The following is a 13,154-nucleotide window of genomic DNA, read 5'->3' as shown; positions in this document are numbered from 1 at the left end:
AGATAGGGATAGTTTCTTAAACGATAAGGGGTTATGGGGAGCGGGCGGGGAAGTGGAGCTGAGTCCATGATCAGATCAGCCATGACCTTATTGACTGGCTGAGGAGGCTCGAGGGACGTTCTGGCTTACTCCTGTTCTTATTTCTTATGTTCTTATGAAGTGATGGTGCATATTGGTCAGCATTGTGACAGACTGATTCTATAAGGCTTCCCACCCAATGGTAAATTTGAGCTCTTTGTGCAATTGCACAATGACATGTGGATTTCTTTTACTTTTATGAGTACCATAAATGAAATACAAGTGTCATACCTTTGACAAAAGTATACTCAGAGCAGCAACATTTAGTTTGTCCCATTGTGACACTCCCTAATCTGTGCTTCCATTTTTTTTTGCTGACTTCTGGCTCTTGGTCATTGTTGCCTGCCCATAGACTGTTCCTTGGTGTGTGGTTTAGATTTATGATTATGGTGATCCCTATGTACTTCCCTTATTATAAATGTAGTTCAGTGTCCAGGGATTGGACAAGGAATGAGTTTAAAAATGTAAATAAGGAAACAAATTGGAAGTGGTAAGGGTATTGGTGGGATGCTATCTAGCCATTGGAGCTGGGGTAATCCTCTTCAAGGCAGAGTTTGGAGGGGCAGGACTTATTTTGGATGCATGATGGGCTCCTGGCAGGATTCTTACTGCTAAATGGGAGTCTGCCATCAGTCCCAAGTAAAATGCTGGCATCGCAGGAAGCAGGGACAGAATTAAAGGGGTGAAAATGCCACATAGATGCCTGGAGCTGAAGCTTTGTAGTCTTTGGCAGTCTGAGGCTGTTCCAGGTAAGTCCATTGAGGATGGAGGAAAATAAAGTTCTTTGCCAGCATAGAGGAAGCTCTGGACCATTACTATTGCTTCTTGGGGCTTACCAACACCTTCCTCACAGTGGGCCCAGGAAGTGGTGGTAATATAGGCAGATGCAAAGAAAACTTGCTGGGACTCTAGCCTTCTGCTATTTGCACATGGTAGCTGGGGAATGTGCTTCCGGTGGGGGCCTGGTCGAGAAACCCTGGTCGAGGCTGTGATGGAACTCGCTGTCGGCATTAACTGTCGTTCCCTGCTGTGATCCCACTTGCTATTGGGTGGTAATGCGGGGGAGAGTCTCAGCCTGGATGTTTCAAATCTTTCCGAAATTCAGTAAAGTGAACCATGAGTACGCTGGTCTGTCATCATCATGGGCAGTCCCTGGAAATTGAGGAAGACTTGCTTCCACTCTAAAAGTGAGTCCTCATGTGACTGAACAGTCTCTGTCACAGGTGGGACAGACAGTGGTTGGAGGAAAGGATGGTTGGGGAGTCTGGTTTGCCGCACGCTTCTTCCACTGTCTGCGCTTGGTTTCTGCATGCTCTCGGTGATGGGACTCGAGGTGCTCAGCGCCCTCCTGCTCTTCCTCCACTTAGGGCAATCTTGGGCCAGGGATTTGCAGGTGCCGGTGGGGATGTTGCATTTTATCAAGGAGGCTTTGCGGGTGTCCTTGAAACGTTTCCTCTGCCCACCTGGGGCTCGCTTCTATAATACAATGCTGACAGTACAACTTCACAGACAAGTCAGTTTAGCATTCATCTGCCATCTTGCTTCTGCTACAGGAAATCTGTGGCTGTAGCATTGCATTACTCTAGTCGAAAAAATCCAGGCATTTGTCCAGAATGCATGTGCTTAAAATAAAAACGAACGAATAGTGATGAGAATAAATTTTGTCATAATGGGAATCACACAAAGCATTTTATGCAACCTTTAAAGAGATTATACTGCTGAAGCACCTGGGTAAAAACCCTGCTCATAAAAATGGCACTCAGTAACACTTAATAGAAAAAATATTATTGCTGGCTTTGTAATTTAAGTTAAGCTTTTATCCTAATGCAGCACAATTTGGCTGAGTTTCTGATTTTTTTAATAAGTATGCATATATTTTTCTCTGGCATTGCCTCAATTTTTCACGATGACCTAGGATTTACAACACTGCTTTTCTAAGTACATTCAATGTATTGGAAAATTCTAAGATCATATATTTTTGGGTCAATGTGCAAGTAGAACTGCAGCCAAGGTCTTAGTTGATCCAAAAATATTAACTTGCTTAAGCTGAGAAAATAGTTCAGATTTGATAAATGTCTGTCATCATGCTTGAAACATTCCAGAGTGAGTTTGCTGCTTAATCGTTGACGACAATTTATCACTTGATCGAGGTTCTATAAACATCTTCATTGTGTAAGTTAAGCTTTAGCGTCTAACTCTGAAATGTTGCTGGAGGCTCGTGTATTATTGTGCTTTTCGTGGAACAAACTGCAGTTTTATTTTCAGAAGAGATTATGTTTCACTGCCCCAAGTATTCCGTGACTTTCTGTCCTTGTAAAGTTGGCAACTGTCATTTAAAACAGCGCTCAGTCACATGTTATTCAAGGTGGAGGTTTAGAACTAATCCTGCTTTGTTTGCCTTTAACAAAACCTGTTTGCTTCTTTGTTTCCATCTAAATAAGGTTCATACTGCTAATTTAATTGAGTTGGTCAAAAGAATACATTACAGTAATCCTGACAGGTGGCACAATTCAGATGATCTTTTAAAAAAAATATTGTTCATACTGTATGCTGCTTCATGGACCTTGCAACCCAAAATGTGAAGGTATTGTAGCCAGTACTAACTAAAATATTCAACACACCAGTGCAGCATGTAACTTAATATATCGGAGGCCAGATTTTTATGTAGAAGTAAAAGAAAATCCTAGTACTTTACAAGCTATTTAAGAATATAAGAACTAGGAGCTGGAGTAGGCCATTCAGTTCTTCAAACCTGCTCTGCCATTCAATAAGATTATGGCTAATCTTCTACCTTAACTCCACCTTTTTGAACTATCCCCATATCACTTGATTTCCTAAGTATCCAGAAATCTATCAATCTCTGTCTTGAATACACTCGACGACTGAGTATCCACAGCTCAGTATCAAGCGTATTGAAAATACTTAAAGGTCGTGTGGAATCATGGGTCAGATAGCACAATGCATTGAAAGATGGCTTGAAAACAGAGGGTAGGAGTTGAGGGAAGTTTTTCGGACTGTCAGAATGTAGGAAGTGGTGTTCCGCAAGGATCCGTACTGGGATCAATGTTCTCTAAATTTTTGGGGGGGCTGCATGGCCCATTCAGAATTCTGCACATGTGCATTTTTTGCATTTAAAAGATGTTGAGATGGCTGCGCAGGAGCTCCAGAGTGCTGCACGGCCACGCAGCTTAAAGGAAACATTGGCTGGACCACTTTTTTTTAACCATATACATAAATGATTGGACTCAGGAATTGGAGCTATGGTGTCAAAAATTTGCAGATGATGCTAAATTGGTGAGTGTCGCAAATGATGTGGAGGACAGCCATAATGATGTGGAGGAAAGCATAAATAGGCTTCGAGTGGGTGGATAAACTACAAATGAAATTCGATATAGCAAAGTGTGAGGTGGTTCATTTTGATAGGAGGAATAAGGAGGACACTTATTCTTTGGAAGGTAAGAAACTAAATAGGGTAGTGGAACAAAGCGGTATGGGAATGTCGATACATAAATCATTAAAAGCAGCAACGCAAGTTGATAGTGCTATAAATTGTGCAAACAAATTATTGGGGTTCATTTCTAGAGAAATAGAATACAAAAACAGGGAGGTAATGTTAAATTTATATAGAAGTTTAGTTCGACCACACTCATTGGAATGCTATGTGCAGTTCTGATTTCCATGCTATAAAAAGGATATTGAAGCACTGGAGAAAATGCAGAAAAGATTTACAAGGCTGTTTCGAGAATTGAGAAGATGCAACTATCGGGAAAGATTGAGCAGGCTGGGACTTTTTTCTCCAACGAGTGAGGATTAAGAGGAGATCCGATTGAGTTCTTTAAAATTACGAAGGGGTTCAATAGGCTGGATGTGGAGAAACTATTTCCACTACTTGGTGAGTCCAGAACAAAGGGCATATAAGTGTAAGATAGCAACATTAGCTTCTCTTCGATTCTTTATTTGATAATGTGGAACTCATTGCCATATGGAGAGCTTGAAGCAGATAGCATTGACTCATTTAAGGGGAGGCTTGATGCATATGTGAAGGAGAAAAAAATATGCAGGCAGGGTGGGAAGAGGTGATTAGATTTGGAGGAGGCTCGAAGGGCTGTATGGCCTACTCCTGCACCTATTTTCTATGTTTTCTATGTTAGTATATACACCGACATAAGCCAGTTGGCCTGATTCTGCGCTGTAGATTCTATGCAAGAATAAAGGTGTACATTTCACCAATGTGAGATGTTTGAAACTTAAAGAAATAATCCATGATTGGCCTGTTTAATCACCTTGCCCTGTAGTTCCCACATATTGGGAATATGGAACTCTGGGGTTTAACCAGTCAACACTCTTGTACTCTTTGGAATAATCACACTAAGGAACAATCATACTTATTTAACAATGAACTGGGTCACTGGAGTGCCTCGTGTGAACTTTTATTCCAGGCCTATGGTGAATTATCATTTTCCTTTTGGAGGTGGTATGACTGCCACTGATGCAAGGCATGTCTTTTAAGAACATAAGAAATAGGAGCAGGAGTGGCCATTTGGCCCGTCGAACCTGCTCCGCCATTCAGTAAGATCATGGCTGATCTGATCTTGGCCTCAGCTCCACTTTCCTGCCCACTCCCCATAACTCTTGACTTTACTTACATGTTCTGCAATTTTAGAAACCGGGACAGTGACCTTTAATGCTATTCCTCTCTGATTAATTGAACCAAGCTAACTGTTCCATCAGCCTTACTTAATCAGAACATTTACTGTAGTGGAGGTGGCCAGAAAGTAGTGTCCTTTACAAATGTTTGAATACAGAGGTGCGGACCATCACCGGCTCCAGCTATAACCATAACCATGGTGTCTTCCTTGTACTACTGTTCACTTGCTGATACAGGTTGAACCTCCCTTATCCGGGACTCCCTTATCCAGCACCACCCCTCGTCTGGCACCATTCCCGGCCACCGGGTGGCGCATGAGCAGAACATCGACATGAACAAATTGAAGTCCTTCCTCGCAGCCGACTCCCGCAATCGCTGGCCTGACCCCGCAAACCACTGACCGCCCCCCCCGCCCCCCCACCACAATCTCTCTGCCGCATTCCCAGCCCCATGCCAGCCAGTCCCGATAACCCCTTGTTCAGTACCTGTACCATCCAATTTAATGTGACCTCCCATCGTCCGGCAAAATCCCTTATCCGGCATTGGTCAGGACCCGAGGGTGCCGGATAGGAGCGGTTCAATCTGCATTACTAAACTGGCAGTGCTTACTTACACCAGCATTAAATTGTTCATGTTTTAGATGTTGTAGAGTGCAGAATTTTGCATGATTGTGAGAAGTAGGTTGTTTGACAGGTTCAGTCAATATCATAAATGATGAGAAAAAGTTCAACTAACTTTAAAAATGTGATCTAAACCCTGAAATGAAATTTTGATACTTTAGAACCACTACCATTTTAATTTTAACCACATTGTTTGTTTACTATTAGTCTCGAACAAATTGTGTCAATGGGAAGCAAAAGCACTGCTTGGAAAAAGAGGTTATGACAGGAGTGTATAAATTAGGATCATTATTTAAAAATTTGGAATTGATAGGCAGACTTAAGGGAGAAAATTGTTTTATTAAGATGGAGTAACTCAGTAGTAACTTGGGATCCACATAACATTCATAGATCGTAAAAGCAGAGTTCAAGCTTTTTGTAATTCACACCCTTAAATTATGTTTTTCATAAGCTACCGATTGTTGAATAATTTCATGCTGTCTGCATTAGACGCCTCATAACATTAATTCAGCATATTTCACTTTATAGAATTCCAGATTTTTCCAAATAGTGGTTGCTCTTGATTTTTTTTAACACTTGTTCTGCTAGTGTGGACATTTGATACTCTAACCAGAATTTTTGCTCACTGCAAGATAAAAACATGTAAACGGGAATGTCGAACCTAATGCATGTAAAGAGATATTTTTCGAAAGTAAAAACATTTTTGAATCTAGTACAAAACTCTTTCACAGTTCAATAAACATGTTCCATAAACGAGTTGCTCCCTAGTTCTAAACTTTATTTTCAGTGTAAAATTATGTTTATTTTCTCTTTCAGTTGGACCCTCTTGAGCAAGCCAAGCTGGATTTAGCCTCTGCTTATGCATTGAATTCTATGTTTTGGAGTGAGTATTCCTGATCATTTGTATGTTTGCTGAACATTATCACATTATTTCATTTCCCTTTTTTTATAAAGGCATTATTGTAACAATTTGTTTCTTCTTTGCTTCATAGTATACCTTGTCACACAAGGAATCAATCCCAAAGAACATCCAGTCAAACAGGAATTGGTAAGAAATGTGCTTGTAGTGTGTTCATGGTCATAGTTTTAACAACTCTGGTAGTCTTGAGTTGTCAAAAATATAATTGCAAATTAACTTCAGAATCTTCCTTTCTAGTGTACCAACAACTTGAAACTATACTGCACCCAAGGCACTTTACATAGGTGGGGGGGGGGGTGGAGAAACGACAAAAATAGATAAGAAATAAAGGGGTAGTTGCCAAACAAGAGCTAGGAGACGTGCTCAAAAGCTTGGTTGAAAAGAAAGGAGAGAGCAAAGGGAATTTAGCAGGGAGGTACATAGATTAGGATTAAAGTGGTTACAGGCCCCTCCAGATTCCAAGATGGACATGCAAAATGAATTGTTACATTGCAGAATCTAGTTAAAAGCTGATTCAAGAAATGAAGGTTATCTGCCACCACTCTCCCAAGTTTCAAAACTTAAAAATATTCGTCTGGACTTTCTTTATTCTTCCATTTAAATAGGGACACTATTGTGATTGAACACAGAATGAGCTGTGTCAAGAGCTCATCTAGTTGCTGGTATCATGCGATGTCCTAAGAATTTTACATCTTTTAAAGAAACATTTCTTTTCAATATTATTGAGGTACATCTGATTACAGGAATACTCGAAGCACAATGTCTGTTGTAATTTTCATCGTTATGGCTCCTTCAGTGATAGTTTATTCAAGTCTCATTATAACTTATCTTTTGCATACATATAGAAACATAGAAAATAGGTGCAGGAGTTGGCCATTCGGCCCTTCGAGCCTGCACTGCCATTCAATGAGTTCATGGCTGAACATGCAACTTCAGTACCCCATTCCTGCTTTCTCGCCAAAACCCTTGATCACCCTAGTAGTAAGGACTACATCTAACTCCTTTTTGAATATATTTAGTGAATTGGCCTCAACAACTTTCTGTGGTAGAGAATTCCACAGGTTTACCACTCTGGGTGAAGAAGTTTCTCCTCATCTCGGTCCTAAATGGCTTACCCCTTATCCTTAGACTGTGACCCCTGGTTTTGGACTTCCCCAACATTGGGAACATTCTTCCTGTATCTAACCTGTCTAAACCCATCAGAATTTTAAACGTTTCTATGAGATCACCTCTCATTCTTCTGAACTCCAGTGAATACAAGCCTAGTTGATCCAGTCTTTCTTGATATGTCAGTCCTGCCATCCCGGGAATCAGTCTGGTGAACCTTCGCTGCACTCCCTCAATAGCAAGAATGTCCTTCCTCAAGTTAGGAGACCAAAACTGTACACAATACACCAGGTGTGGCCTCACCAAGGCCCTGTACAACTGTAGTAACACCTCCCTGCCCCTGTACTCAAATCCCCTCGCTATGAAGGCCAACATGCCATTTGCTTTCTTAATCGCCTGCTGTACCTGCATGCCAACCTTCAATGACTGATGTACCATGACACCCAGGTCTCGTTGCACCTCCCCTTTTCTTAATCTGTCACCATTCAGATAATAGTCTGTCTCTCTGTTTTTACTACCAAAGTGGATAACCTCACATTTATCCACATTATACTTCATCTGCCATGCATTTGCCCATTCACCTAACCTATCCAAGTCACTCTGCAGCCTCACAGCTCACACTGCCACCCAACTTAGTGTCATCCGCAAATTTGGAGATACTACATTTAATCCCCTCGTCTAAATCATTAATGTACAATGTAAACAGCTGGGGCCCCAGCACAGAACCTTGCGGTACCCCACTTGTCACTGCCTGCCATTCTGAAAAGTACCCATTTACTCCTACTCTTTGCTTCCTGTCTGTCAACCAGTTCTCAATCCACGTCAGCGCACTACCCCCAATCCCATGTGCTTTAACTTTGCACATTAATCTCTTGGGTGGGACCTTGTTGAAAGCCTTCTGAAAGTCCAAATACACCACATCAACTGGTTCTCCCTTGTCCACTCTACTGGAAACATCCTCAAAAAAATTCCAGAAGATTTGTCAAGCATGATTTCCCTTTCACAAATCCATGCTGACTTGGACCTATCATGTCACCTCTTTCCAAATGCGCTGCCACTACCCACTTCCAATGTCGGGCTGACCGGTCTATAATTCCCTGTTTTCTCTCCCTCCTTTTTTTTTTTAAAAAGTGGGGTTACATTGGCTACTCCATAGGAACTGATCCAGAGTCTATGGAGTGTTGGAAAATGACTGTCAATGCATCCGCTATTTCCAAGGCCATCTCCTTAAGTACTCTGGGATGCAGATCATCAAGCGAGCACACAGTTCATAACAGTTTATTCCATTAGTAAAATCTACTGTCATTTATGTCTTTGATACTTTTCAGTTTGAGATCTATGGAACAAATTTCAAAATGTTTAATAGTAGAAGATTTCTACTGAACATTTGTGCTTTTATGTCTGAAGTGTATATGTTTTTTTTTTATTCGTTCATGGGATGTGGGTGTCGCTGGCATAGCCAGCATTTATTACCAAGTAACAGACATAATTTTTCTGTGCCCCACAAGAAGGGAGGGAAAGAAATTGTGATTATTTTAAAAGTTCAGAATGACCCAAATGTCTTATTTTGAATTTGATGTGAATCCTATATAAACATTATACTTTTAGGAATTGCAGCAGTGCAAGATACAAACTGGATTGGTATTTATTTTTAATTACTGAGATTCCTGACATCTAGCTGATTTCTTGCAACAACAAAAAAAAAGTTCTAAGCAAATCATTGTGCATCGTCAAGGGGGATTAAAGATAATCAAACAAATGGAACATGTGCTACATTGAGAAGTTCCAGTTCTGCATATATCACACTGATGGTGCAGTACCAGGAGACTAGAGCGATGGGACTGGGCTGTATGCAAATCTGACTAGAAAGTAAGCTTAACTCCCCAAAGGGAGGAGTTGTGGGAGTTAGTACAACTCATCGCATGAAAATATGATCCTAAGAACCATATTTATGACAGACTTTGAGTATTAAATGCTAGAAGGATTTTTAAGTTCTTTGGCCAGTATTATTGTTCTGTAGCTAGGTATATGTTTCTGTTAAACCCTTTAACTTCAGTTACTCAAACTTTTAACAGAGTGACCTTAATGGAGGGAGCATCCCCCTGGATATTTCTCATGATATCACAATGCAGAGGTGTCTCGTCTATTTTTACCTTTGTGGCCTGTGATCTGTATGGCTCTGAGCTTCTACCTCTCCCTAGTAAGGCTCCCAGTAATCTGCTTTCAGATAAGAGAATGAAGCTATGCTATCGCAGGTGTGTTCTCAAATGTGAGCAAATATTATTGCCGTGAAAATATTTGCACAATCTGTGCAGTGAGCACAAAATGATTGCCAAAGTGGCTATACTGGGAACCAAGACCAAGCCCTCACTCTGTTGCGTCCAGTTTTTTAATCTGTCTTCATATTTCTGTCGTAACTTTATATTTGTTTAAAACAAGTAGTGCTGCCACTTTTGTGTTTTTCCTGAAGTTAGTGAGATATATAGATGGAAGTTAAACTGTAAAATGAAAAATTGGGGAAAATAAATAAAATGTGCATGTAAAGGAAGAATAAATGACTTATATTTAAATAGTGCCTTTCATGATCTCGAGACATCCTAAAGTGCTTTACGGCCAATGACTTACTTTTGAAGTGTAATTGCTGTTGTAATGCAGGGAAATGGGGCAGATGATCTGCACAGCAAGCTCCCACCAAGAGCAATAAGATAAATGATCATATACTCTGTTTAAGGGATAAATATTGACCAGGATACTGAAGAACTCCGTTAGATTTAAGATAGTTATGGAAAAGGACAAGGTTAGACCAGGAATAAAAGTTCTAAATTGGGGAAAAGCAAATTTTGCTAAGCTGAGATGGGATTTAGCCATAGTGGACTGCAAACAGCTACTTGAAGGTAAATTAGTGTCAGAACAGTGGGGAGGCATTGAAGGAGGAGATCCGTAGGGTTTAGACCAAATATGTGCCCTTAAAGAAAAAGCGTGGGACTAACAAATCTAGAGCCCCCTGGATGTCTAGGGGCATACAGGATAGGATAAAGAAAAAAAGGAGGCTTATGACAGATACCGAGGGCTAAATACAGCAGAATCTTTTAGAGGAGTATAGAAAGTTCAGGGCTGAAATTAAAAAGGATATTAGGAAAGCAAAGAGGGAGCATGAAAAATTCTTGGCAAGTAAAATCAAGAAAAACCCAAAGATGTTTTATAAATATATTAAGAGTAAGAGGATAACTAAAGAAAGGGTAGGGCCTATTCGAGATCTTGAGGGTAATCTGTGTGCGGAAGCGGGAGACGTCAGTAGGGTTCTCGATAAATACTTTGCATCTGTTTTCACAAAGGAGAGGGGCGATGCAGACATTGCTATCAGGGAGGAGAAGTGTGAAATATTAGATGAAATAAACAGTGAGAAAGGAAGTATTAAGGGATTTAGCAGCTTCAAAAGTGGATAAATCCCCAGGCCCAGATGAAATCCCAGGCTGTTAAGCGAAGCAAAAGAGGAAATAGCAAACGCTCTGACCATTTTCCAGTCCTCTCTGGCTTCAGGTGTGGTGCCGGAGGACTGGAGGACTGCTAATGTGGTACCATTGTTTAAAAAGGGGGGAAAGGGCTAGACCGAGCAATTCCAGGCCAGTCATCCTAACCTAAGTGGTGGGAAAATTATTGGAAAGAATTCTGAGGGACAGGATAAATCTTCATTTAGAAAGACACAGATTAATCAAGGATAGTCAGCATGGATTTGTTAAGGGAAGATCATGTCTAACAAACTTGATTGAATTTTTTGAGGAGGTAACAAGGATGGTAGATGAGGGTCATATGTTTGATGTAGTGTATATGGATTTTAGCAAGGCTTTTGATAAGGTTCCAATTGGTAGCCTGGTCATGAAAGTAAAAGCCCATGGGATCCAGGGCAAAGTGGCAAGTTGGATCCAAAATTGGCTCAGAGGCAGGAAGCAGAGGGTAATGGTTGATGAGTGTCTTTGTGACTGGAAGGATGTTTCCAGTGGAGTTTCGCAGGGCTCAGTACTAGGTCCCTTGCTTTTTGTGGTGTTACATCAATGATCTAGACTTGCATATAGCGGGTATGATTTAAGAAGTTTGCAGATGACACTAAAATCGGCTGCGCGGTTGATAATGAAGAAGAAGAAGAAGAAAGCTGCAGACTAGGAAGATATCAATAAACTGGTTAGGTGGGCAGAACAGTGGCAAATGGAATTCAATCCGGAGAAGTGTGAGGTAATGCATTTGGGGAGGGCTAACAAGGAAATGGAATAGACATTAAATGATAGGACACTGAAGTGTAGAGGAACAAAAGGACCTTGGAGTGCAGGCCAGGTAGATAAGGTGGTTAAGAAGGCATATGGAATGCTTGCCTTTATTGGCTGAGGCATAGAATACAAGAGCAGGGTGGTTATACTTTAACTATATAAAACACTAGTTAGGCACAGCTAGAGTACTGCGTGCAGTTCTGGTCACCACATTACAGGAAAGATGTGATTGCACTAGAGAGGAGATTTACGAGGATGTTGCCGGGAGGAGAGAATCTTGGCTATGAGGAAAGATTGGATTGGGTGGGTTTGTTTTCCTTGGAACAGAGGAGGCTGAGGGGAGACCTTATTGAGGTGTATAAAATTATGAGGGTCCTAGATAAAGTGGGTAGAAAGGACCTATTTCCCTTCGCCCAGGGGCCATTTAAAGTAATTGGTAGAGGGGATTTGAGGGGAAATTTCTTCACCCAGAGGGTGTTGGGGGTCTGGAACTTACTGCCTAAAAGGGTGGTAGAGGCAAAAACCCTCACCGTATTTAAAAAGTACTTGGATGGGCACTTGAAGTGCCGTAACCTACACGGCTACGGATCAAGAGCTGGAAAGTGGGATTAGGCTGGGTAGCCCTTTGTTGGCCAGCATGGACATGATGGGCCGAAATGGCCTCCTTCCGTGCTGTAACTTTCTATGATTCTATGAACTCCCCTGCTTCTCTTCAAATAGTGCATGGGATCTTGTACGTCCAGCTGAGCAGACGCACAGGGCTTTGGTTTAATTAGTTTAATCTGAAAGATTGGGCAGTTAAACTAAGTGTCCGCTTAGTCTATGTGCTCAAGTCTCTGGAATGGGGCTTGAACACACAATCTTCTGACTCTGAGGCTGGTGCCTAAAACAATACAGTTTTTATAACTTGTATTTTCATCCCATCTCCCCACAAGAGAACAGGTCTGTGGTGGGACCACATTCTCTAAATGTAAAATTTGATGACCTGAAATGTTTTTGCATAGCCTGTTAAATATTAGATTGGGCAGTTAAACTGAAAATCTGGTTTTTCTGTCACTTCCAAAGACTTAATAGTTTTGTTCTTTGATCTGTTGCTGCCACCAGATGGAAGATTGTACCTGCCAAATTTAGATACTTGAAAACTGCTTACAATCACTTGGCAGCTTTTCAGCCAGACGAGTGTGATTTCATTCAATGGGTGAAGTGCGCAGATTTTAGTGAGGCCTGTATGTGGAAAAGTCCCTTCATTCTTGGATTGTTTTAATTAGCAATTCTGTGTGGCTTAGTAAATATAATTGTGCAAAATAATCTGATAGATTTTGAGTAATTTTAAATCTGTTTGTCTCATGATGTTGTGGGAAATAAATACCAGTAAGGAATTAGGAGTGTTTGTTTTTTTCCCATTTTAATTTATTTTCTTTATATAAAAAAAAAAGACTGTACTCTGGGCAAAAGAGGAGGCGGACTTTTCAAGTAATCTTCTCGATCCCCTAAACACTGGTATAAAGTACTGTGCAAGT

At 40.9% G+C, this 13,154-nt stretch overlaps 1 protein-coding gene across 2 annotated transcripts in view; it reads left to right on the top strand.

Moving 5' to 3' along the window:
- c1d (C1D nuclear receptor corepressor) overlaps window positions 1–13,154 on the top strand; it is a 44,050-nt gene that overhangs the window by 6,614 nt on the left and 24,282 nt on the right. For both annotated transcript variants that reach the window (XM_070889794.1, XM_070889795.1), the window contains exons 2-3: window positions 6,163–6,229; window positions 6,339–6,394. In XM_070889794.1, coding sequence (XP_070745895.1) covers window positions 6,163–6,229; window positions 6,339–6,394 — 123 coding nt within the window. The remainder of the gene's footprint in view (window positions 1–6,162; window positions 6,230–6,338; window positions 6,395–13,154) is intronic.

The sequence above is a fragment of the Pristiophorus japonicus genome, chromosome 9 (assembly GCF_044704955.1).
Source record: "Pristiophorus japonicus isolate sPriJap1 chromosome 9, sPriJap1.hap1, whole genome shotgun sequence".
Classification (NCBI taxonomy): Eukaryota; Metazoa; Chordata; class Chondrichthyes; family Pristiophoridae; genus Pristiophorus; species Pristiophorus japonicus.
The sequence above is the reverse complement of the archived record's forward strand: the minus strand, read 5'-3'. Positions and strand labels throughout refer to the sequence as shown.